Source organism: Thamnophis elegans, chromosome 3 (assembly GCF_009769535.1).
Source record: "Thamnophis elegans isolate rThaEle1 chromosome 3, rThaEle1.pri, whole genome shotgun sequence".
NCBI lineage: Eukaryota > Metazoa > Chordata > Lepidosauria > Squamata > Colubridae > Thamnophis > Thamnophis elegans.
In genome coordinates, this window is record NC_045543.1 from 45,695,955 (window position 1) to 45,723,388 (window position 27,434).

At 39.6% G+C, this 27,434-nt stretch overlaps 2 protein-coding genes across 3 annotated transcripts in view; both read left to right on the forward strand.

The window, feature by feature from the left end:
* Positions 1-8,673, forward strand: part of LOC116506146 (stimulated by retinoic acid gene 6 protein-like) — a 35,140-nt gene extending 26,467 nt beyond the window's left edge. Inside the window, 8 exon segments of the mRNA XM_032213801.1 lie at positions 669-810; positions 4,975-5,050; positions 5,762-5,843; positions 7,378-7,588; positions 7,591-7,627; positions 8,513-8,562; positions 8,565-8,605; positions 8,608-8,673. Of these exon segments, the coding sequence (XP_032069692.1) occupies positions 669-810; positions 4,975-5,050; positions 5,762-5,843; positions 7,378-7,588; positions 7,591-7,627; positions 8,513-8,562; positions 8,565-8,605; positions 8,608-8,673 (705 nt within the window).
* Positions 8,674-18,775: 10,102 nt separating this feature from the next.
* LOC116505645 (stimulated by retinoic acid gene 6 protein-like) overlaps positions 18,776-27,434 on the forward strand; it is a 64,508-nt gene continuing 55,849 nt past the window's right edge. The window contains exons 1-2 of one of the 2 annotated variants that reach the window (XM_032212990.1): positions 18,776-19,231; positions 23,924-24,113. In XM_032212990.1, the coding sequence (XP_032068881.1) occupies positions 23,989-24,113 (125 nt within the window). In that variant the 5' untranslated portion in view covers positions 18,776-19,231; positions 23,924-23,988. The remainder of the gene's footprint in view (positions 19,232-23,923; positions 24,114-27,434) is intronic. The other variant, XM_032212993.1, reaches the window with a different exon arrangement.

Consider the following 27,434-nt stretch of genomic DNA (forward strand, 5'->3'; position numbering starts at 1 on the left):
TAGGCTTTAAAATAGAATATTTTCAAAGGCAACAGGATGAACTCCTGGAAATAGGAGAATGTAATTTATTAAAGGAAAGATCAATTAGAAATTAGTTTCTAGACAAATTCTCATATAGCTTTAATCTAGGATTGTTTTAGTTCAATGCATTGTATAACAATGTTGACAAATAGCATTGTAGTGCAATGCAATATATATATCCTCCCAGAAGCACAGACTCACTATGGGCAAATAATAGATGTAAATAATATGCTTGTTGATCAGAATGGTTGGCAGTTCGGCGGTTCAAATCCCTAACGCCGCATAGCGGAGTGAGCTCCCGTTACTTCTCCCAGCTTCTGCCAACCTAACAGTCCAAAAGCATGTAAAAATGCAAGTAGAAAAATCGGGATCACCTTGGTGGGATGATAACAGCATTCCTTGTGCCTTTGGTGTTTAGTCATGCTGGCCACATGACAATGGAGACCTCTTCAGACTTCGAATGTTGAGGGATTTAGCAAACAGATCTCCGCAATTTAAATTACTGTAAGTGTGAAGGTCTACAGGTCAATTGTGAATGCATTCTGAGCTAATGGGAGTCCCTAAAGGTATCTCTTATTATCTTATATTGTCCTATAATTTTCACTTCAGACTTTTTTATTCATCAATATCTTTCATTTCTCTCCCAGTTTATTGTGACAGAATATATTGTCATCAATTTATTAGTGACCGTGCTCAAAAAGATCTTTGAGTTCTTAAAAACAAATATTCCAGGTTCAGAAAATGAAACATGGATTCAAGGCTTTGAAGAGTTTATTCATATCTTTGAAGGTAAAGGCATAATATTTTGTGATATAACATTACTTTTTCATGGGTGGTATAGTGTACCAGTTGCATTGAAAAAGAGAATGACAAATTTCTAATAATGTTGTCCCTAAAGAAAAAAAACTGATATTGCTTGAAGAAGAAAAAAAACAACAGCCAGTAGCTCTTGTACATCCGTACTTTGTTTCCTTAATGGGAGGAGGAGCAGCTAGGTTGGAAAATGCCGTTTCTGAAGGGCTAGAACCTCAAATCTCTAAAATTGAACTTGAAGAAAAAAGAAACTTCTCCTTTGTGCAGAATCACCTTGCTTTTTGGAACCCAACATGGTTTGTTAAGTCGAATGAGGTAAAAGGAGAAGGCCACCATTTTTTAGTAGAGTAGAAAAATTGCTGTCATCCAATGACCTCTCAGGAGGAGATGTTATATTCTCCACTTGTCCTCCTTCCCAGAGGCTTCAGTTGATGAACAGGTAGACTATGTTACACAATCATTATTTCTAAGTGTGTGTGTTTTTGTATAAAATGTGAATGTCATACAAAACAACAAGTTCATAGTCCTATGCTCTGGTTAGAGATAGACAGCCCCCCAAATATAAGATAAATTAATCTCTTAAAAGTTTTCCCATCCAGATTTCCCACTGTATGAGCATTTTCAAGCTGGAAGATAGATGATGAATTCTTCTTTTCAATATTCATGGTATCAGGGAATTATTAAAATGTATATAGTATTTTAAGATGAATAGAACTTAAAAAGGTTGTGGGTGAAAGCAGGAAGATAGAGTATAGTATGAGATAATTACTCACTGGTACTAGAAATTTTTGCTGTTTAGGTGCAGCAATTAGGGTGATTTCTTTTTGTTCTTGCTAGATGACTAGCAAAAATCTCTCAATGTTCAAAAGAACTATTTCATTGGATTTCCTTCGTCTTTGAGGTAATAGTAAGGTGACCAGATTTTCAGATTGGTAAAGAGGGACACCATTGACCGGGGGGGGTGGGGTGTCTTGATTAAAAATTTTATATTTTGTCAAAAGGTCACCCCAGGACACTGAAACCAGCATAAATATGAATCTGTTGCCAAACAAAATTTTGATCACGTGACCATGAGGATGCTGCAATGGTCGCTAAGTGTGAAAAAATGGTCATCAGTCATTTTTTTGAATGCCATTGTAACTTTGGTCACTAAATGTTTCCCCCTCCTCGAGACACCTCACTTCTTCCTTCATTCCTCTTGCTTATCTACCTTCACCTTATCCGTCTTCTGCTCTTTCCCTCTCTTCCTTCTTTCTCCTTCCATCCTCTCTTCTTTCCTCACTCACTCCCTTCCTCCTTTTCTCTTCCTTCCTCCTTCCATTCTTTCAGCTTCATTTCTTTTGCCTATCTACCTTCTCTGTCTTTCTGCTCTTTCCATTTCTCTCTTCCTCTTCGCTTCTGTTCCTTCCTCCTTCCATCCTTAAACTTCCCTCCTTCCTGTTTCTTTGTTCTTCCTTCCTTCTGCCTATCTACCTTCACCTTCTGTGTCTTTCTGCTCTTTCCCTGTCTTCCCCTTTCCTTCCTCCCTCCCTTCTTTCCTTTCTAGTTCCATCTTTTCTTCTTTCCTCTCTCCCTCCCTTTTTCTTTCTTCCTTCCTTCCTCCTTCCTCTTGCCTATCAACTTCATCCTCTTTGTCTTTCTGCTCTTTCCCTCTCTTCCCCCTCTACCCCTTTTCTTCCTACCTCCGTCCCTCTTTTCTCCCTCCCTTCTTCTTTTTCTTCCTTTCTTCTTCCATCTTCCTCCTTCTCCTTCCATTCTTTCTCCTTCCATCCATCTTTTCTCCTTCCATCTTCTCCCCCACTCCCTTCTTCTTTTCCTTCCCCCCTCCCTCCCTCTTTCTCTCCTTCCCACTCCTTGCAACTGGTGGCGGCGAAATCGTAGTGATCGAAGGGTTTGATGGCTGGCATAATGAAGGTCTTCTTCATCTCCTTGACCTCCGCAGCGTCCCCCATTTTCCTCCCCTCCCCTCCCCCACCCACGGAGCCTCTTCCCCTCCCTTCCCTCCCCTTCCCCTACAAGGGATCTACATGGCTCTCCGGCCAGAGGGAGCCGTGGGAGGGGGGAGGGAACGGGCATCTGTCAAAACGCCGAATCCCATCTCGGCTCGGCTCGGCTGCGGCAGAAGCAGTGAGCGGGGGGGCGACGCTCCACTGGGAGTGACCTCTCTTTCCCCGCTGCATAGGGCTGTGGCGAAAGGGCTCAGGCGCCCAGTTTTCTCTCCCCCCTTCTCTCTCCTCGGGCGCTTTGTCTCGGTGCCCCAACGCTGAGCGTGGAATAGCGCAAAATAAGGGCCACTTCAGAAGGTTCCTCCGCCAGATCGTCTTCCCCGTGCTGCCCTCGCTCTGGGAAAGGAGCAGTGCTCCGGCGAGCCCTGAGAGATTCCCCTGTTCTCTTTCTCTCTCGCTCTCCCGGCCCTTCCAAGCCGAGGCGGCGGAGGCGGGAAGAGGAGTCCGAGTGGGAGGGAGGGAGGAAGGGGAGGCACCTGTCCTGCGGTGGGAAGCAAGGCGCCGCCAGCTGCTGGTGGCTCCTGTGCTGCGGTGGGAAGCGACTTGTGGTCACTGACCCGAGCTTCTGCCACTGCTGGCGGCGCCTGTGCTGCAGTGGGAAGCGACCATGAGTTGAAGGAAGGGAAGCAACCACGAGGGAAAGAAGGCAGCGGCAGGGGGATCCGCAGCTCGGTGGGCATCTCCTCGCGGGACAGAAATTGCTCTCTCTCGACGCCGCCCCATCCTGTGACTGCCACCATGGACGGGGACGAGGAGGAGGTGGAGGAAGAAGAAGAGGAGGAAGCGGGACGAATCCTTTTGAGCGGGGACGGGCGCGACCTGGGAGACACAGGGAAACTCCACAAAGGGGAAGACGGAGAGGAGGGCCATCTCCTCCCCCTAGTGCCTCCCGATTCCCACCGGTAACATTACTCACCAGTTAAGCAGCAAGCAAAAGACGAAATGAAATGGAGACTCGTGCAGCGTGCTAAGCTAAGCGGACTCCAGCCAATCAGTGAGCTGGCTGGGATGGAAAATTTTAAGCAAATAAAGGTAATAGAAATGGTAAGAGAGTAAGAATAATTCCCTGTTTTTAGCTTCACATGAAAACAGGGAAGGGAAGGCATGGTTTTGAATGGCTTTGATGATTAAAGATAGTTTCTGACCATTGTGTGTTCATAGTTACAATGGGCTTGGAAAAAGTGACTTGCAACCTGTACTCACAGTTATGTTATGACAGGTTGCAGAGTTCATAGTCATGAGATTGCAATTTGAGACCTTTTTTTTTGCCAATTTCTGCATCGACTCCTAGAGAATAAAGTGGGTGAAGAAGCTCTTGTCCATGCTTGATTCTGGGAAGCATTGATTGATCTTTCTGGGATTCAGAATATGGACTGATAGCCATGGAACTGACCAAAGACATCTTTTCTTATTGTTCAGGCCTTTCCTTATTCTAAAGTCACATTTATGTTGTAGTGTAGACCAGGAGTCACCAAACCAGTTTACATAAAGACTTGGGGACTTCAACTCCCAAAATTCTGCAGCCACCCATATTGTTAAAATTAAAGTTGCCAAGTTTGGAAACTCCTGGTATAGATAAACGAGAAGACATATAAAAACATTTACAACAGCATTTACATTTAATATGTTTGTTATATTAATATTCTGTCATTCTTTAAGAAGTAATTAGTGTTTTCTCCTTTTGACTTATTCCCCACACACTGTAATCACATGAAATAGATTGGTCTAGAGATGAGAGTAGGTCCATAGACACCAGTTTCTGCAGCTGAATTGGATTTGAATGTGCCCAGTTCTACCCCAATAGCTGACAAACCACATCTGACTAGCTAGAATTATTTAGAATGTCAGATATTTAGATCTACCCTAAACATTAGCATTGATGAATAAGCCTAGATCTATAACTAGATAATGAAAAACAAACATTATAACATTTCAAAATTCCGAAAAGATGCAGGCATTAGGAAATTAAAGAGTTTATGTCTCAATGTAAAAAGAAGAAACAAAGAGAAAAGAGATTAAATAATGTTTATAGGTTATTTGATAATATTGTATTTTACTTGACTATTCCTGACTATGGTGAGGAGTATTTGGAGGGAATCATCTCTGAATTAAGATTATGTTGTTTGTTTTATAGGAATTTGGATTGCTACTACTATTATTGCTTCTGTCACATGTTTTGGATATGTGTTTAACATCTTAGTCTGCTACAGGTACAGATATAGAAATCTTGTCTAGATGTAACATTGATGCTGTGATTAGATGATTGAAAATATCCAAGTCTCATTGGCCTGGATGCTGTTGCCAGGTTTTGTGGAAAGCCATAAATAGTACCATTATTCACACTGTTTTCCTTCTATTTACGAAGCTAATGGCATATCAGCATGCCTAATAGTGTATATTGGTGGGTGTGGGGAACACCATTATGAAATGGTGTTTTCATTCAACAACCAACCTTCACCTTCATGTTCTATGCAAAGTGTTTCATAATTGAAGCCTATTTGTTCAATTATACATTTTCTGTTAATCAGTAAATTTAGAATACATTTTATTTCTTATATTAATACATTTTTCAATGACCTGAAGAAGTAAAAAAAAGAAACATGCATTTTCTGCTTGGCACAAAATTTACACGATTCCCAAATGTTACTCATTTTTGATTAGTTTAGATTACTCATTCCTTTTGATTAGAATTCTGCCAATACTACCAAATACTGGTCTATTTCACATTCAGAACTTCTAGTTACCCTTATAGACTTCACTAAGTCTCCAATCTTTTAATACAAGTCATTCATGTTTTTGATTAATTGCTTTTTTATAGATATAAATAATTTTATGGAAGTGTTTGCATATGTGTATTTGTATATGTACATGTGTGCATCCATACATCTATGCATTTATATTTATATTTCTTTCCCTCCTAGAAAACATATTAAACTATTGAGGGCAGGCAAAAAGCACCTACTTGTGTCAGAATCTATGAAAGTGTCGTCTTCTCAAAGTGTGGTGAGTTTTCAGCACTCAAAAAAGAACTACTGATTGGGATTGTGGGATATAAGACAAAATATAGCATAAATAATTATAATGATCTTTTATTTAGGTTAAGCACTGGAAAATACGCATGGTAGAAAGCAAAGTAGTTTTTGAGATTAGCCAAAAATGTGGTAGTCATGGCCAAATCATGTTAATGTTTACATGTATAATGAGCAGGATGCACTGAGTTCAAAGACTAGCTCATAAAGTGCAAAGTGTAGCTCATAACCAGTGCAACTAATTTGATATGGAGGTGGTATTGCTGGAAAGCACTGTTTATCACCTGCTCTGCCAGAGTTTCAACCACTGCAATTTCTAGACCAAGTAATAATATAATTCTGAAGTTATCAGTCACTCATGCCAGATAGTTTTGATCCAAAAGGGGGCACATCAGGCATGGCTTTGATTTTTCCTGCAAGATCCTGAGCCACTTCTGGATGTGGACCCATGGGTGAATGTCCCCTGCTTATTTCGCCAAGAGAAAAGAACACACATCCCAGGATTGCAACACTGAAGGTTGTGATGGAGGTTTTTGGGATGTGTGTTTGTGCTGAGCTTGGGAAAAGCCTTCAGCATATCCCAGATTGCAAGGATCATTCATTTTTTTGGTGATCGGTAGGAAAATGGGAAGGAGGATTTTCTTGCCTGTCACCCTTTTCTCAAGCTCAGCACAGATGCACGTCCCAAAAACACTCCATCCAAGTCTTCAGCATTATAGTTCTGGGATGTGTGTCCTTTTCTCAAGCGACATTTGATCGCTTGAAAGGAACAGGCTGCACTTTGCTTCTAACATAAGCTCACACACTTGTTGTTGTGACTAAATTCTTAGGATGTTCAGTCTTTTCCAATACTTTTTAGGATGGAGAAATGGAGAAAACAAGACTGTTCGAGGAAATAAATGAAATGGCAGGCTTAACCCTGAAAAGAGGAAAGAATTGGATGAGTGCTTTTAGGCTTGGTGTAAAACTACAAATATGACAGGAATCTAAGAAGTGTACATTTTAAATTTGTTTGCCCTCCTCTGATACCAAGTCCCTTTCTTGTAATCAATTTAATAATAACCTATAATTAATAGATTGCTGCTGCTCTGTGTTTAACTGGTTTTCAAAACCAAACATTCTTGAGCCAAGATATCAGGATAATGTCAAGAACAAATACATGACAGGGCTATAGAAGAAGAGAAAACTAGCTTTCCTGCAGGGTGTCATTCATCCATATTTCGTTGGTCATCGTTCTCTTTTTGGGATTTCCTCTAATTTGAAATTTTATTTGGTAAAAATAAATGGGGTAGAAAGAAGTTGCATTTGAGGGTTCAGCATCTATTTTCTTCTCCCTCAGTCTGATCTAAGGCATTATGCTGACAGAATTGTTTTCTGTACTTATACAGATATAGTTCTGTAGTTATACAAATATAGCATGTAGATTTTCCTCGAAATATTGTATATTTTGTTTGTATGTTTGTGAATTCCTAACTGAGCTCTCCTATTCTTTTTACACCAACAGGTAGCACTGTCAAAGTTTATCTCTTTCCAATGCATACATAATGTGGGTATGTGAACACTGTCTTAAAAGGGTTGGAATAAGTTACTGGGGACTTCTAATTCTCCCTTTTGTTGACCAGTTGCAAATTTCTTTTCTAGGATACCTAATCATGCATTTGGTGCAGTGGTTATTTGGAATGATAGTTACGTATATTTTGATTTTACCTATGAAACATGGCAATGGATGGAGCTTTTAAACAAATGGGGAACTACAATGTAAGTGCCTGCAGTCACAATAACAGTTTGGTCTCCCTGCCTTTCAGAATTTACTAGGCTGAAAATGTGGGCATTATCCACATAATCGCCATGTTAAACATTATGAAGCCTAGAAGACAATCTGGCTGGTTGGGATTGGGGGAATTTAAGCAACTACTGCATCATCCCTCTCATTGCATGGATAAGAAGGAATTTATACATCCTCAAAAATATTTAGAGATCAGATAGTTCCTTGTTCCGCTGTTCTGATTACAGAAACATTTATAAGTCAGAAATGAGATGTTATATATTTGAAGTACCAATTTGTATGTTTGATACAGTGGTGGGTTGCAGGCGGTACGCCCCAGTACGGGTGCCTGCCGGAGCACTGGGTATCGTTGTGGTACAGTGCTCCAGAGGGCCCACCCGCCCGCCTGAGCTCCTTACCTGTATTTGAGCTCTTCGGCGCTTCTGCGCATGTGCACGGAGCAACACGGCACCTGCGTGACACTCCACCAAGTAGCTGGAGCATCGCAGAGTGCCTCGCAGAGGCATCACAAGAGGTAAGGATGCATGCATGTGCTGCGTGTACCGGTTGCAATGGGATCGGAACCCACCACTGGTTTGATAGGAAGAAACGCACAGTACAAACAAACACAAAAAACTGTGCCTGCATATGTAGTGCTATACTATGTTCATAGGATTTAATCTTTTTTTATACTTTTGAATTTGGAACTTGGATAGAATTGAATTACCAAGGAATTCATAATGATGAACATAAAAATTGGGATCCCAGAGTAAGAGGATGGTAGCAAAACACAATCCTTTCATATATATTGAAAATATATTGGTTTAGCTTGATTATAAAATGCAGTGTTGGTTTCTTCTTTGTTTTCTATCTCTCAGCCTGACATTTGTCATTGTCCTAGTGATCAAGAAGATACAAGTGCTTGCGGCGCCAGGTTTTTTCTCCAGCCGAAAATGTCACCGACTGAACAGTCCAAAAGCCTTTTGCACTTGATAACAGGTCAGTGCTAGAGTGTGATATGCCTACAGCTATTCTATGAATATAATTTCCTCCATTGCACGGCACCTGGGTTTGATAGGCATGGAAGCTTCCAGGTAAACATTTTTTAGCAGTGTCTTTTGGAAGGTATTATATAGTTCTGCAGGTTTTTACTTATTTTTAAAAACTGTTCAAAACAGATGTGAGATAAAGATGGGATGCGAAAAGTATTCATATTGAACAAATAAAAGCCTTATTTGGAAGCAATTACTCAGGGAAGCTAATCGAATTCACCTTCTAATTTTGCCGTTTGTTAGTCACTATGACTTGTTAGTCACTAGTCATTTTGGTGGGGAAAAGATCAATGGGAATAGGTTAAGTACAAAAATACAGGTTCAGAAGAACTATTTGGAATTTGTATTATGCTTTTAAGCTATAGAGAAAACAGGTTCAAATGCTTTTTTATGTTGAATATTGCATGAAGAAAACTAGGAAAGATTTAACAATATAAATTCTCCTCACTTCCTTTCTTCATCTAGTCTTATATCTTATTCTCCTGAAAATCTTTTAATATTGTGCCAATGTTGCAATTTATAGACTAATTTCAATTCAATGAAATATGTTTATGTGGTTTGCATTTATCTCTTGGTAACTGACTTGTGAATAATCTTATTCATTTTCTCATAGGCTCAGTAAAGTATTATAACTTTTACAAGTACAACTTATTATACTTCCTCAACTGAGCGCTAGGTAGAACTACTAAATTTTGGGTAAAACCCATTGGGAGAAGTATCTGCCTCCAATCCTAGCACAGCTAATGACTGAGTTTAAAAGCAAATTATCTGTTTCTTCCTCCATAGTTGGAGAGGAAGCATGAGATTTCTCTTGTTTTGCAGGAGAGGCTTCGTAAACTTCAGTTATTTTTTATTCTTCCATTCGGTGGTCGTGGGTTTAGCTTCCTGTCTGATGAGACTTGCCCGCGCATCATTCTTGGGTCTGGCTGGTTGGACGTGAATGATAGGCCAGTAATGCCAAAAGGTTATGAACAATGTGATGCAGGTAAGCATTTGAAGTACTTTGCAGAGGAGACCTTATTTACTTTTACATAACAGCATTGGATTTTCCACTCCTTAGCATCTTTGTTCAAGCCTTGGAGGGAGTGGGTGGGATGGGAGAACAGAAGCTGCATTCACACAGCAAAAAGAAATATTCATGATTTTTCTACAGGTTACACAGTTTGGATTGGAATGCTGTATCTGGACACTATCACACAAACCCATCCTTGTGTGCTTCTGCCAAATCCTTTGCGACAAACTCAAAGAGAAAAGGCTGTCTGCCGATTCATATCTCCTCTAGTGTAAGCCTTTGGAAATAGGTAAGCTTCAATCAGAGGCCACATGGCCTGTTGGGATGTTAAGCAATATAGAAGATAGGGCAGGTTAAAATAGAATCTTCACTTCTGGGGAAGAAGCTCTGAACACTGCAGATTGTTTTCATTTGGAGAACTCGTGAAGGTGGGCTCCATAACTAAACATTCCATTTCATCAACGGTTTGATGAAAGTTTGCACAGGCTTCTATTATGAAGATAAACTATGTCCATACTTTATTAGAAGTTTCCGTTTCAGGTATCTATGCTATCATGCACACTGGATTTCAGGAATAGTTTACTGAAGGTTATCTGTTCAGACATTTGTTATCTGTTCAGACATCACTACCTCCAGATTTTGTTTATCTGAGGATGTAGCGTTTTTTTGCAGGGTGGAGTTGTTAAGATAGTGAGATATAACACTTGTGCAAGACTCTAGATGATGTATTGATCTATTTCCTTTCTCCCCAAAGCTTTATATTTTGTATTAAAAAATACATAAACTGCAATTTTCCCCCCAATGCATTCCAAAATGCATTAAGATCAATTCTTTGGCAAAAAAGGGATGAACTGAAATGCAATGGCCCGCTAAACATGGCAAAAATTAATGCTGGTTTCCTTTTTTAGTTCCCAGACTGTCTAGCAAAGCCAGGATAAGATGGTTCCTGCTCTATACACTTCTGAATAACCCCACTATCCAAAAGATCCGGAAGCTAAAACCTCTCTCTTATTAAGTGGATGGATCAAATCTTTTCTCTTTTTGACAATGTGTGCTCAATATGCTAAGAGCATATAGGTGCCTCTGTGGTCAGCAACAATTTTGTTTGATCCAAGTTGTGATCAGGAGGGGCTTGCTGACATATTCATTTGTTTCCTAAATGAACACTTGCAGCATGGCAAGCATTTATTATGTTACTGTACTGTATTCAAGCCCAGTTCCGCTCTATGATAACTGCAGTGTGATTAGTATATGTGCAAAAAGGAAAATTCAGCATAACCCACAGCGGAGGAATGGTTGGCGAAGATGACAGAATTTGCAATGATGGAGAAATTAACTTCCTTAATTAGTGAAAACAACATCAACATTTACTGTTGATTGGAAACTCCTAACTTTTTTTTTTTTTTTTGCTTGGAACAGATGAAAAGAAATTGTAATTTATGGTTTTGATGATTAAAAATAATGATAAAAAGAGACATTTTTTCCTTGTAATCATAAACTAAGAGGTAATTTTGTATTGCTGCTTGTAATTACTGTAAAGAAAATTGGAAGCCACTTCTGTTTCAGTTCATTTTTTTGTTGCACCTTTGTCTCCTTCCTTCCTCCCTCCCTCCCTTTCTTCCTTTCCCCTCTCTCTTTTATAATTTATATTAATTCTTGGTAATTTTTATCTTTGTCTTAAAATATCTATTAAAATTATTGCTTTAATAGCTGTGTGTATCCCCAAGTTGGAAATCAGGCTGGGATTTTGTTTAGCAGACTTTCCAGAGAAAGCAGTAGGAATTTTGGTTCTCCAAAGCTGCTTTTAATGAATGTTACTGGGGGCAGCTTTCTGTTTGAGATAGAATAACATTTTGAACATCCGTTGACAGAATGTTTTGGGGTGAGAGGAAACCAAATGTGTATCTCTATCTGGGTCCCTTCTCCAATTTTGCACCATTAAATCCAAATTTGTAAGACCACTGTTCAAGTCCCCAACTACTATGTCTGTAATACCAGTGTGAAGCTGGAGACAGGCCTCATGAAAGTTCAGTATGAATGACTGTACTCAACAATTGAATCAGATTATACCCTTTTCTCCTTGGCCATTAATTTTCCATTAATTATGAGGAATGATTTTGAGTCCATATGGAAGAAGGCTCTGGCAACTAAAATCTCAGCTTTGCTCTTCTGTCCAGGTCTTTTACTTGGCATGGGAGATGATCACGCCAAAGCACTCATTAAACAGTATGTAGCAGGCACTGAGCGCCAGTGCACTATGCCTCCCTTATGGCACACTTAACTAACCTCAAAGTACCTAAACACCAAAGGGCTCCTATTCTGGCACAATGTCATACCTTCCCCTCATGTGTCCTTGAAAGCCGATACAGGAAGATCCCCTACCTAGAGACAGGCTCCTATAATTCTGACCCTGTAGAAGGAAGAGAACATCTCCAATTGCTGATACTATAGACACACTCATACTTGGCTCATCTCACCATTATTGCATAAATACCCAAATTACAGCTCCCTGCTACTTTCAGATAATAACCCTGCTAACAATAAAATGTTGCCAGGCTTTCCCCAGCAGTGCTTAAAATCTGTCAGATGACCTATGCCTTGCACTAGTCTAAATGAGCATTTAGTTATTCAAAAGTGCTTTGTATTGTGATAGATTCAGTTGGCCATATACTAAATTGTATGTTCCCTCATATTGATCTAATAGTTCTACACCTCCCTTTAGATTTTTTTAAAATATATTTTTTATAAATTTTAGCATTGTTTTTTCTTTCAATTAGATTTTGTTGTATCCCTTATACTTTTTAATCTTGTGTACCCCATCCTGCTTCAGTATAAGATCTATAAGGTCTATCACTGTATTAAAGATTTGAACTTTGAAGGAATATGTGCATATGCCATAATATGATTCTTAAATACAGAAGCTGTAAAGCAGGATCAGGGAAATTCAATATGCCATTCAGATGCTGTTGAAGATCAACCCCAATCCACTCCATAGACATGTCTAGTAATCATGGATAATGGAAGATGTCCTTCAGGAGTTTCTTTACAATGCAGAAACTTCCTAAATAGAGGTTATTTGCTGTGATGGCACAGTGGTTAGATGCAGTACTGCAGACCACTTCTGCTGACTGCTGGCTGCCTGTAGTTCGGCTGTTCCGTTCTCACTTGCTCATGATTGACTCAGCCTTCTATCCTTTCAAGGTCAGTAAAATGAGGACCCAGATTGCTGGGGGCAATATGCTGACTCTGTAAACCACTTAAGAGAGGTAAAGCACTGTGACAGGGTCTTATTTTCTTTTGATCCCTGAAATTGGGCTTATTTTGGAGGAGGTCTCATTATTTTTGAGATACAGGAGGCAGCAAGCATGGTCACCTCATGGCCACTGCTGTGTTGCAATATTTCCAGGGAAGGGCTTATTTTAGAGCATGCGCTCAAAAGCCTGATTGGGCTTATTATCCGGAGAGGTCTTATTTTTGGGGAACAGGGTAAATCTAAGTGCTATTGCTATTGTTATTTGCCTACAGCAGCTATTTCAACAGCCAATCTGTGAGGTGATAGAATGGTTTTTTCCCCCTGTAAGATAATTGGATAGTTGATAAGAAATAAATATACAACTATAAATTAAAATAGGCCCTCCTCTGAGATGAAGGGATCTGTACCCTCTTTGAATTTGCAGAAAACTATTCAGACATCAAGGGAAAGGTCGTGAATGACAAAGCCCAACTTACTGTACACATGTTGATGTTGTCTTTGGATGGTATACAATTAAAGAAAAAATGCTGTTTAATATCAATATACAAAAACATGACTTATTCCTGTCTCATTCATGTTCTGGGAATGAAATAAAAATATAATAGATGTAGGAAAGAAAGAAAGGAAGAAAAAAAAGAAGAAAGGGAAAAAATACATATCTGTGCGAAAGTTAGATGCAAGGGAAGAAAGGTCTTAGAACTGTTATGTATGTCTTATTTTCTTCTTTAAAAACAACTCATATGAACACATTGCTTTTTGGTTGTATAAGTCACTATGGCAAAAACTATGTTTTTAATTGGGAAATCTGGAAATAGTACTCCTATATATAATTATAATAAAAATCAGGATTGGGCAGGCTGCATTGGTAGGTCTCTAAAATCCCTAATATAGATCAGAAAGACCTTTATGGAGGGTCAGTTAATTCTCTAGCAGGGCCCTTCCTTTGCCACTGTAATCAAGCAAAGAATTGCAGAGAACTCTAGGGTGATAACTGATTTGATTTAAACTGGTATTTCTGCTTTCCCTTATGGGGAATGCTAACAGCTCCACCCTTTCAATTTGCAAACCAGGATTTCTTCCATTGATGGAAACTGAAGCTATTCTATTCTAAGGAAGTTGTCATGCTGGGAACCTTGAGGTTTGTGGACTTGCAAACCTCAAAATAATTTTCAGGGGTGGGGACTCAGGTTAATCATTCTTACAGTTATACATACCTCAAGCCAACAATAAAGCCACTTCTGTCTCAGTGGTCTTATTCATATATATATAAAAGCAAAAATCACTCATAGCGACATCACGAAATCTCCAGAACTGTAAAGTACTACAAATTTGAAATGTGGCACGTTCCTCTTGGCTTCTAGGTGCTTGCTTAGAAAGGATTTTTTCGAAATTACCGTCCACATCATTATTATTTCTTAAATTATCATTAGCATGCTATGAATCTAAGGAGTAGCTGCTAAGGACTCCCTCACCCAACCTGAAACTTGGACATGGGCATGGCCGGTGCATGACTCATCTGGCCTGCTGGCTGGGAATTTGGAGAGAAGCTGAAGAAGAGAAGGTGATAGATTGGTGAGGTTTCTGTGGGGCAAGTCTGAGGGAGAGAAGGGGATGGAGAGGCTGATGGTAACTACTCATTAATTTTCATCTGTTAGTTTTGATTTAGGTTTCAGGTTTCAGGTTTCGTTTTATTTATATGCCGCCCTATTCCCAGCGGGACTCAGGGCGGCTCACAAACCCAAGAGGGGAAGGGAAACACTAGAACTACAAATACAAGTATTTAAAATAACCAACAGACACACAATCGAGAGGGGAAGGAAACTCATCAACCTCAGGCCTGCCGACACAGCCAGGTTTTAACGGCTTTTCGGAAGGCCTGGAGAGAGGTGAGGGTCCGAATCTCGGCAGGGAGTTCATTCCAAAGGGCTGGCGCTGCCACAGAGAAGGCCCTCCCCCGGGTAGTAGCCAGATGGCATTGGCTGGTAGACGGAACCCGGGAGGCCAACCCTGTGTGATCTAATGGGTCTTTGGGAGGTAATTGGCAGCAGGCGGTCTCTCAAGTACCCAGGTCCAATACCATGAAGGGCTTTATAAGTGACGACTAGCACCTTGAAGCGTATCCGGAGACCAATCGGTAACCAGTGCAGCTCGCGGAGGATAGGTGTAACATGGGTGTACCGAGGCGTGACCCGTCAAAAGCGCGTTCCACAAAAGCGCGGTCGACGAAATCGCGTATGTGACGTCATCACAATGCGACGAAAAAGATCGAAAAATTGAAATAAAAATTAAATTACAGCAAGCCGATTCACATAAAGGTAAGGTTAGGTTAAGGGTTAGGGTTAGGGTTAGGTTAAGGGTTAGGGTTAGGGTTAGAGCGTTAGCGTTACGTTTAGCGTTAGGTTAAGGGTTAGCATTAGGTTTTTCGTTACGTTAAGGGTTAGGTTTAGGGTTAGGTTAAGGGTTAGGTTTAGGGTTAGGTTTAGGGTTAGGTTTGGGGGGTTAGGGAAGGTTTTAGCTTTATTTTTACATTTTTCGATCTTTTTCGATCTTTTTCGTCGCGCTGTGATGACGTCACATACGCGCTTTCATCGACCGCGATTTTGTCGTCCGCGGTTTTGTGGTAGAACCATACCGAGGTGCACCCACAATCGCTCGCGCGGCTGCATTCTGGACGAGCTGAAGTCTCCGAATGCTCTTCAAGGGCTGCCCCATGTAGAGCGCATTGCAGTAGTCCAGTCTTGAGGTCACGAGGGCATGAGTGACTGTTGCGAGTGCCTCCCATTCAGGTAGGGACGCAATTGGTGCACCAGGCGAACCTTATGAAGCCCGATCACATAGTTTCATAGCGGAGCACGGGTATCAGTTAGTTACCATCAACATGAAAGGGAGAGGTGGGCTATCATTGACAAGACAGTTCCTGAAAAGCAATCAAAAAACTTCTTCCACTGCTAAATGGGAGATAATTGTATTAGGAAATACAATGGCTGCAATCCTATGAGGTATTCCATTAAACAAACCCACAATCAGGTAAACTAAGAATTATATTAACTAGAATGCAAAACATCAAGACGACCCGATGTTAGGAAAGATTTATAGATTTATAGTGACCATACTTCCTTTATTAGAAAGGATCATATTTTATTTCAAAACCACTGTCCTTCAGATTTTTAAATTGAATCATTTTCTATCTCCTGCTCTTTAATCTTTCATTGTAATACAAGGTTATAAACAGAAACAATGAAAATTTTGTATCCTTTTGTATCCTTTCAGAGTTGCCCCTTTTGAGGGCAAATCTGATTAAATATCCTTTATCTTTCCCCAAGAAAATAAGATTACTGCATGTAAAGTAGAAAAAATGCAGCTAGTAATTTTATTTTTTTCCTATTTCTTCTTTTCCTATGCCCTGTCTAAAACAAATCTGGAATTTACTATCTGTGCAAAGTACATCTTGTACAGTATGTAACAGTGAGTGTATATGCGCTTTTCACTAGAAGCCATGAGATTTATTTCTTGATTTATCTGTGGCTCTCCAACTGTAATTCAATGGAGTTGCTGTTGTACAGATAAAATAGTTCACAGACTGGAGGGTACCTCTAGTGAAAGAAAGCTGGCAAGGAACAGAGAGAAAGTTCATATGAGGTGATTCTCTTCTGCACTTCAATGTGTTACCAAATATCCTAATATTTTGCAGTGTGGTGTCCTGTAGTGCTTACGAATTGTATAGCCTAAGAGTCTAATAATCCATTATTGAAAAAAATGATGTGACAAATGGGTTTCTTGAAGTGGCTAATTGATTTAGCAAGAGGATAGGCCAGGCTTGATTTTAGGTAATTCTTTAATGAGGCTTCTGAGCAAAAGTAAAACAAAAACATTTTGCTGATGATAAGTTTAATCTTCACAGAGTTTTCTTTTCCTTCCTTTCTTCTTGACCAAGGAGCATTCGACAGAGGAAGCTTGTCTGTGGTGGATTGTACATTTGCCTGTCACTTCAGCATTTCTGATTGAAAAAGAGGTGACATTTCTGAATATGTGTACATACATTTTTGATCTCTGCCAAGTCTCTGTTTTGACTTGCTGATGTCCTGATTCTAAGTGCACAACAAAGAATAAACAAAGTGATTTATTGATTTCTACATCTTTGCTGTTTGCTCTTTTGTGTACTACTGACAAAAATACTGTCAATCATAGCAGGAATGGGAAAGATCCGACTGCAAGATTATTTTCTGTAGAGTTCTTGGTATTCCCTTAGCTTTGTTGTTTGCTTGCAGACGTTTCATTACCTAACTAGGTAACACTATCAGTGCTATGTGGATTTCTCCTAGATAGTTCCTTGATTAGGGTGCTGTTTTCTACTTGAGTGTTTGGTCCATATTCATCCTCTGGGTGTTGGCTGCTGTGGGGAATGTGTTCCCTCTCTTTGTTTCCTCCTTTGTTTTTCGTCTCTTTGGAATGGGGTGAAAACATGGTTTATTTCTATTGATTCTGATTTGTCTAAATGCCAAGCTTGCAGGAACTCCCTAGCATTTTTGGATTTAGCTTGGTCTAAGATGCTCAGTTTTCCAATTGAAACTATGGTTGGATCTATCCATCTGCTTAAAGTGTTTTCATTGTATCTTCTGCATTCTAGTCTTCTGCCAATATGTTTACATAGTGGCTATTAAGAATTCTTACACTATAGGATAAGATAAGATATAGTCAAGATCTGTTAAGATATAGTAGCTAAGCGACAGCAAGTATAGAATGTAAAATATATGTAAAGTGATATTTTGTTATAAACAGTCAAGTATATATAAGTATGAAATAGTATACACAAATAATTAAAAAACAAGGGGACCACGAATATAAGATATGAATAATAGGAGGGAAAACATCAATTATAAAGACATACTAATACGGAACTGCTGTATGTTGAAACTTTTGTTCCTTTGTTGTTTTCATTTATGTTTTGTCTTGTTTATGTATTTATAATAAAAAGTTATAATAAAAAAATTCTTACACTATATATTGTTTTTTTCTTCTTGGACTCCTGACTCTTTTTTGTTTAAGATGTTTTGTGGGGTGAGTTTAGTTAGTTTGTAAAGTATGACTTACATAACAAAAATAATATTTAAAGATCTAAGGAAGCATTTTATTGGAGATGTAATAAGGATAATGCTTTTTTAAGGCGCATGTTTTTACAATGTCCTATTTTGGGAAAATAGGTTATAAAAATATAAGTGTGCAACAAATGTTAAAATTTCAAAATATTCCTATTACATGGAATTTGACAACTGGAATAATGTAAATGGATACTCCTTGCCCCTGCTATGGCCAAAAGACTGATACTGTAGCATTGGAAAGATAAATATATGGTCCATTCACTGAATGAAAACTTGATTACACTTGCCACCTATCAACAGATAGCTTGTAGATGTAGACTTTGTATGGACAAATATGAAATATGGAACTCATTGATACTGTAGATTAAAGATGAATGATATACAAATGTGTTAGAAATAAATACTGTATATATGTACTTTAATAATATTTAGATACGTCTATACAGAATTATAACTCTTATGGTATACTTTGCATTTTTCCTATTTTTTCACTTTTTAAAAATTGTTATTTGTGTTATGTTCCTTTTTCTGTTATTAATTTAAAAGCAATTAAAAAAAGATGTTTGAAATTCCTGCTTAAAGCCCATCCCTCTTCCTTCCAGTAGAAACATTTTTTTTTAAAAAAATGGTTTTGTTATAGTTCTGCAATCTTTATTTTAGCGCGCTGGAATGAGACTGTGTGTATGTTTTGATTTTTAGTTAGATCCGCTAATAAAAATAAAATAAAAATTTGTCCGTCCTGCCGAGAACGTCCACAACGATTTGTACGTGGCTGGGGGATGATGGGGTGTTGCAGCCGGGTACATCTGGAGACCGAAAGACGGTGCGGGAGCGTTTCTGTGCCCGTGGAGAAGCAGCCAGACCTTCCCACGATTCCCTCCGGGGATCAACTCGCGTTGAAATCGCAGCGGGCGGAGGGAAGAGGAAATCGCTTCCATCAAAGATACCCGACTACGCCCCGCTAGCTTCTTTCGGCTGACTGGAACTCCGCCCGAAGCGACCATTTGAACGTCAAGAAGGCAGCAAGAGCTTGAAGTTGCTAGCTAGGCAGGGAGCGCACCAACTTCGGATTTATAAGCGTGGCTCCCTTAACCCAACTTTAGAAAATCGGTCCGCGTCTCCCTTTGCAATCGTGCATCTCCTCTTCCAGCCTTTTTCTGCAAGACCATGGCCGACGACGCGTAAGTGGACGGTGCGACCGAGGCAGATCTGGAGGGGGGTAAACTCCAAAAGTTGGGGCGGTTGTCCGTTAGTGGGAAAAGCTGGGACGGAGAACCGCGTCGCGAGTTGCAGCCGCCCCTTTGCAAATCTGCTCCTTTGTATCTCTTGGGTTGAGTCCCCGCGGCCGGGACATTGAAGGCGGGTGGGGGTGGGGGGCTTCGCTCTGCTGTCGGGTTCGCGGCTGAGGGGGGGGGCAACGCGCTTTAAGGCCACTTGTGCATCTGAAGCAACAAACGCCTCATCCGGCCTCCCGTCCCGGTTAAAGAACGAATTTGTGGGACGGGGGGAGGTTAAAGAGAAAAGCGAGGGGAACAAAATAGCTGCCTCCCAAATCCACAAAGGGTGTGTAGTTAGATCTAGTTAAACGGTCAGCACGTCCTTACCGAAATAAAAGCGGAGGGGAGGATGTTGCTTTTCTCCCTGTCTGTCTCTCTGCTTGTCTCTCCCCCCCCCCCCCCGCTTGCGGGTAATTGAAACAATTCAGGGGAGGGGAGAGGCTTTTAACTCTTTCCTGTGTTTCCCCCTAATGGAGGGTACAGATGGTTTTTTTTTTTTTTTTTTAGGAAAAATGGAGAAGGGCTGTCAGAGACTTGGAGTTTTCCCCCACTATCAAAATACAGCACTATCTTAGTGTGACATTCGATGCACTACTACTATCTCTATTTTAAGTTTGACTATCTTCCAGGAAAATCCTAGGGTTGGGCCTTGGCCCATTTGCAGCAACCAGAGCATGAATAGGCTCTGGCACCCTGTTTTTCCCCTCTCCTTTTCTGTTGGGCCTCTTGATTGCTTAATTCCATTCTTAGCCCTTGATGAAGCAGGCTTAAATTTAGCTTCACCAGGGTTAAAACAGTGCCCCCCCCCAGTCTGGCTCCAAATACAATTCACAAGATCCTCAAGCTGATTAAAAGATTTACAAAAGAGTAATTTTTAGAAGAAAGTTTGAAAAACAAGTTATCCAATAGCGAAACCAGGATAATTTAAGGATAATAAGCGATGCATTGCACCAAACTCATTGAAGCCCATGAAAATTATGCTGTGAAAGAAGGGTACGGGTAGTTCTCGAGTTACGACCACAATTGAGCCCAACATTTATGATCCTATATGAAACATTTGTTAATGATAGTTAGTTTTACAACATTCCTTGCAACAGCTGTTAAGTGAACAACTTCAGATATTAAGTTAGCAACAAGGTTTTTAAGTGACTTTGCTTGTCAGAAGGTTGAAAAAGCTGATCACACGACCCCAGGACACTGCAGCACCAGTCATAAGTATGAGCCAGTTTCCAACCATCTAAATTTTGAAAAGATGGCCATGGGAATGCTGCAATTGTCGCAAGTATGAAAAATGGCCATAAGCCACTTTTTTCAGTGACACTGCAACTTTGAATGGCCCCTAAAAGAACTGTTGTACGTTGAGGACTACATGTAGCATTAGCGATAGCACTTAAACTTATATACAGCTCCATAGAGCTTTACAGCCCTCTCTAAGCAGTTTACAGAGTCAGCATATTTCCCCCAACAATCCGGCTTCTCATTTTACCCACCTGGGAAGGATGGAAGGCTGAATCAACCTTTAGCCTGATGAGATTCTATCTGCCAAACTGCTGGCTGTTGGTGATCAGCAGAAGTAGCCTGAAGTACTGCACTCTAACCACTACACCGCCCTGGGTTTTGTTATGCAGTAGATTTTCTTAAATAAATGTAAGCTCCCAGGGTCACCTATCCTGAGTTGGGCGGCTATGTAAATTTTCTTAATAAAATAAAATACCCATATTTCCCCCCATCACAGCTGTACACTCATACGTGGACAACCTCTCACATATAATTGAATAGACAGAAAAAAACTCTTTGATGGAAGAAATGAGGAACTGTCAAAATGCCTCTTTTCTCCCTGAGAATCAGATTAAAAAACCTTCTGCTATTATTATTATTATTATTATTATTATTATTATTATTGCCAGTGAAAGTGAAAACTGTTATGTGGAAGGGTTTAGTTGATGTTCAGATAGGACTGAGGAAGTTTGATAGGCTAGGAAACAAGTCATGAGCCATTCAGCTGTATTGCCCAATTCTAAAGTATATGTTTGAGTTTAATGCGTGAACCAAGCCCTGTTTGTTTTGCAATGAGAAGTAGCTCTGTGCCACTTTTACTCATAGATCCCCTCCAATGCAAATTATCTCCATTGATTGCTCTGCCATTGTATTTTGCTGAAAGCTTGATTGTGCCACTTACATATTGCATGCCATTTCTCCACCTTGAAATAAGTATGCGAATACTCCAACTAATATACTGGAGCTGTAAAGTTGGTATTAATAAATCAGTCAACCAATCAATCAAGCAACCAATCATTGATCTAGCTATACATCTGACAGCAGTGACTCTAGGTGGTTTTCCCTGTTAAAAACACTTTAGCAATCCAGACCACAAAGCTCAAGGTCAGAACAGTAATCTCAGTTTATAAAAACTAGTATTAAGCAGCTGAGCTCATTTCAGTTTCTGGCCCAAGTGCCTTGGGGAACAGCCTGGTGTTAAGGGCCTTACCAAAGGCTAACAGGAAGGGTGCTGATTCACATATTTTCAGAGGGATGTTATTCCACAGGGCAGTGCTACAAAAATCATGATTCCACATGAGTTCATCTGGTGAGCTAAGCAGAAACAATTTTATAATAATATCTAATGTTGAATCTAATGCTTCTGTCCAAATTACTTTGAAGTATAGTGGCATTTTGCCAAATAATTACTTCTTAAGATCTTGGAAATAAAATTTAATCAAATAGATAGAGAGACAATATTTAAGTATTTTGCTTTATTTTTAGTTTATAGAGGTTTTTCTGCCTTCCTCTCCCCATACCCTATTTCTCCCCTCTTTTTTCTTTTTCATATTGCTTTCTACCTATTAAATATATGAAACCGTCCCCACGTCTCTTCACCATATATTTTTGTTTTTCTATAATGAGTTAGGTTTCTTTTTTAAACCATACACATTTTTACAGTGTCTATAGATACAGTTGCAAGAAAAAGTATGTGAACCCCTTGGGATTACATGGAGTTTTGCATGAATTGGTCATAAAATGTGCTCTGAACTTCATCTAAGTCACAACAATAGAAAACCACAGTCTGCTGAAAATACTACACAAACATTAGATGTTGCCATGGTTTAATTGCACATAACATGTAAACATTCACAGTGCAGGGAGGAAAAAGTATGTGAACCGTTGGACTTAATAAGGAGGTTGACCCTCCTTTGGCAGCAATAACCTCAACCAAATGTTTCCTGTAGTTGCAGATCAGACCTGCACAATGATCTGGAGTAATTTTGGACCACTCCTCTTCACAAAACTGTTTCAGTGTAGCAATATTCTTGGGATGTCTGGTGTGAATCGCTCTCTTAAGGTCATGCCACAGCATTTCAATCGGGTTGAGGTCAGGACTCTGACTGGGCCACTCCAGAGGGTGTATTCTGTGCTGTTGAAGCCATTTTTGTATTGACTTATTTGTATGCTTTGGGTCATTGACCTGTTGCATCACCCATCCTCTGCGGAGCTTCAGTTGGCGGACAGACGGTCGTACGTTTTTCTGCAAAATGTCTTGATAAACTCTGGAATTCATTTTCCCATCAATGACAATAATCCGTCCAGGCCCTGAGGCAGCAAAGCAGCCCCAAACCATGATGCTCCCTCCGCCATGTTTTACAGTGGAGATGAGGTTTTGATGTTGATGTGCTGTGCCTTTTTTTCTCCGCACATAGTGTTGTGTGTTTTTCCCAAACAACTCAATTTTGGTTTCATCTGTCCACAGTATATTTTGCCAGTAGTGCTATGGAATATCCAGGTGGTCTTTTGCAAACTTCAAATGTGCTGCAATATTTTTTTTGGACAGCAATGGCTTCCTCTGTGGTGTCCTCCCATGTCCTCCATTCTTGTTTAATATTTTCCTTATTGTAGATGTGCCAACAAAAATGTTAGCATGTGCCAGAGATTTCTGTAGGTCTTTAGCTGACCCTCTAGGATTCTTCTTTACTTCATGAAGCATTCTGCGCTCTGCTCTTGCAGTCATTTTTACAGGACGACCACACCTAGGGAGAGTAGTAAACAGTGCTAAACTTTCTCCATTTGTAGACAGTCTGTCTTACCGTGGACACATGAACATCAAGGCTTTTGGAGATACTTTTGTAACCCTTTCCAGTTCCATTCAAGTCAACAATTCTTGATCATAGGTCTTCTGAGAGCTCTTTTCTGTGAGGCATGGTTCACATCAGACAGTGCTTCTTGAAACCAGTAAACCCCAAATAAGTGTGTGTTTTTAAAGGGCAGAACAGCTGTCAGCAACACATCCAATATCATCACACTGATTGGAGTCAAGGTTGGCTCACTCCTGGCTCCAATTACCTCTTGAAGAAGTCATTAGGCTAGGGGCTCACATACTTTTTCCTCCCTGCACTGTGAATGTTTATGTTATGTGCAATTAAACCATGGCAACATCTAATGTTTGTGTAGTATTATTTTCAGCAGATTGTGTTTTTCTATTGTTGTGACTTAGATGATGTTCAGAGCACATTTTATGACCAATTCATGCAAAACTCCACGTAATCCCAAGGGGTTCACATACTTTTTCTTGCAACTGTATATGATGTAACAATTATACTTCAGTGGTAGGTTCCGGATCCTGGTGCAACTGGTACAGTACAACAGGGCCCGGCGGCTACCACGTGAACATGCGTCCCTACCTCCTGCGACACTCTGTGATACCTCTGCAATGCTCCAGCTGCTTGGCGGAGCGTCATGCAAGTGCTGTACACTCCATGAGCATGCACGGAACTGCCAAAGAGCTTAAATACAGGTAAGGATGGCGGGTGAATGGGTGGGCACCATACAGGAATGATACCCAGTGCTCCCGGAAGGCACCGGTACGCCTGTACTGGGGCGTACCGCCTGCAACCCACCACTGATATAGTTCTTTAGTTTATAAATAATATCAACTTGCTAAGCTTTCTAGTAAGAAAAATCCCATGGTTATGCAATCACCATTTGTAACACCCCCTCCCTTCTGATAAGCAAAGTCAATGGGGAAAGCTGAATTCATTTAATATCTATTAACTTAATAGCCATGCCAAGAGTCATAAACTCTGGTGCAACTCACAACAGCCACTTAGTTAGCAACAGAAATTCCTAATTATGGTTATAAGTCAAGGACTACCTGTAGCTTCTCATCCTCTCTAAATATAAGAGAATCCAGATATAACTATTTCCTCTTTAACCCTGAAATTGATCAATGAAACCAACTTGATAAATCTTCCCTGAATGCTTCAGGGTGTCACTTTTTAATCCCTTCAGAAAGAACCCCAAATTTTTGTTCGTTTCTGTAGCTATAGGTCTTTCAAAACTAACATTTAAAGTTTAAAACAATAGCTTTAGTATATTCAATAAATAACTTGTGTCCTTTTGTTTATCCCTTCTAGAAAATCATCCAAGACCTTAGCAAAAAATTTTTATAGCTATTCATCCATTTCCTGAGAGTTGTGCACCACCTTTTAAGGAATAATTTGTATGTCTATATTTTTCTCCATATATCACAGTTAAATCCCCAAATCCAGAGTTAAATTCAAAATAATTTCAAAATTATCAGCTGAATCTTATTTTTGATCTGTAACTTCATTACAACATGCTTGGTCCATTTTATTGAGATTAGCTGTTTTATAAGCAACAGATTGGCCAAAAATACAACAATTTATAGAAATCTGCTCCATTCTTTATCCTGTGGCTCCCTCTAGTGTACAGCCTTCAAGGTCCCTTTATCATAAAAATCCTGAAAGAGATATTTCTCATTTGTGGGATAATTATTCTAATTAAATCAAAGCTATAAGGGAAGTCCTTGACTTAAAACAATTCATTTAATGACCATTCAAAGTTACAATGGCATTGAAAAAGTGACTTATGAACCATTTTTCAAAGTTACAACCGTTGCAGCATTCCCATGGCCAGGAAAATGAAAATTCAGATGCTTGGCAACTGACTGATATTTATGGTAATTGCAGTGTCCCGGGGTCATGTGATCACCTTTTGCAACCTTCTGACAAGCAAAGTTAATGAGGAGCCAGACTCATTTAACAACTGTGTTAGTAACTTAACAAATGCAGTGATTCACTTAACAACTGAGGCAAGAAAGGTCACAAATGAGGCAAACTTCACTTATCTGTTTAATTTAGCAACAGAAATTTATAGCCATATGTCAAGGACTACCTTCACTTCCAAATCAATCTGGGCCCTTAATCCATTATAACTTTTGAAATCTATATTCTGAGTACACTTTTGCTGTACAATCCAATACTACATATATTCCAAAGGTGTTTAAACATCTATCTTGCATTGCCTTCTGCTAAGGGGGAAGAGACTAACATGATGAATACAGGAAAATCTAGCTGATCTGAAGAGTCCTAAACTCTCCAACCATAATAAAAAAAGGAAATCCAAAAGTTGATTAGGAATCGAGGCTCAATCAAGCTTGATGTCCATAAAAGGCAGAGTTGCAAGATTGACCTTGAAGGAATCGTCATTCCCATCATAAGCTGCCGGCAGAATGGCAATTTCTACTGCCTGCAGTTAGTCCTCGGTTAACAACCACAATTGAGCCCAGTAAGTTATTGCAGTTGTTAAGCTGCAGAGTTAACAATGGTCATCAAGCAAGTTACTATGGTCAGTAAGGAAATTGTATAGTCATTAAGCAAACCATATGATCCCTAAGTGAACCAGGTTATCCAATGAATGTTGCAAATCCAAAACACTGAAAATTGTGGTTACAAATGATTTAAATGAGGCATTGCAAATGGTTTCAATGGTTGCCAAGCACCCACAATGTGATCATTATTCGTGGCCACGTGTGGTGTCAGTCATAATTTGGAGGACAGGTCACAAGTCATCTTTTTGAAGCCCTTCATAACTTAGAGCTGTCATTACGTGACCTGTTAATTAGGCTGCCCATTTGTCTGCACGCAAAACTGTTTCTTTCCAGAATTGCAAAGGATAAAGTAGGACTTCCTATTTTGTCCCTGTGTGCCCCACCCCTCATATTCATTTCACATGGGTGGGAACTGCAAGGGAGGAACCTTCAGTTGTTTAGGGACAGAATTTATTACATTAAATAAAGCTCATGCAATTATTTTCATCTTTCCCCAAAAGGAATATATTTGTTTTGATTTCTCATTTGTATGTCTAGAAACACATCCACATTTTTTATTTGTGGTTGAGTTGTGCCAGATTCTCCAGCCATATCTCAGCAGTAAATCACAGATTTTCTTGACATTTTGCAGCTGAAGGCACTGTTGCTCAACCTTGGCAAATTTTTAAGTCCTGCCCTTCCTTTGGCAGTAAAACAATATTGGCCTCTTTTCAACATTCTGTCATAGGAATGCTTTGCAAAACAGACTTTATTCTGTTTCTAAGTGGCATGAAAAGTTATTTTGAAATCATTATAATAGGAACTGGGTAAGTAGAAATCCAGGTGGAATTGATTTGGAGAACCAAACTTAAAAAAAGAAAGATATTCAAGACCTGTGGTGTCTGTTGGAAGTTGAAGTCCACATATCTCAAAGTGGCCGAGGTCAAGAAAGGTAATGGGAAGTGTTGGGATTAACTTTACAGTCAAGGCTAGATTAGACACTTTCTAATCAACTTGATTAGTAACATAATTACAGATAACAACATTTTGTTGCAATAGATTGACCATTGTAGTGCAAATATCATGACTGGAATCTCCTGATAAAAGGATGCAAACTATTCAAAAAAAGCAGACCTAACAAAAGAGGGGATGGAGTTGTATTATATATAAAATATCACTACATCTCTACAGAAATACACAAAGCCAAGGATGGAAACCTCCTAGAAATCATATGGGTCAATATAAAAGGAAAAAAAATGACACTGCTTGATCACCCAACCAACCAGAAGAAATAGATGAACTTTTGCTCATCAATTAACAAATGTATGTAGAAAATGTACTACAATAGTAATGGGAGACTAACTATCCTAATATCAACTAGGAGACAAACTCAGCAACAGTGACGTGCGGTGAGGTTTATGGCTGGTGAGGCACTGATGTCATCACAATCAGTTTTACAAACATTAAAACCGTACAAATTATCTTATCCAATATTGGATTGGCAGC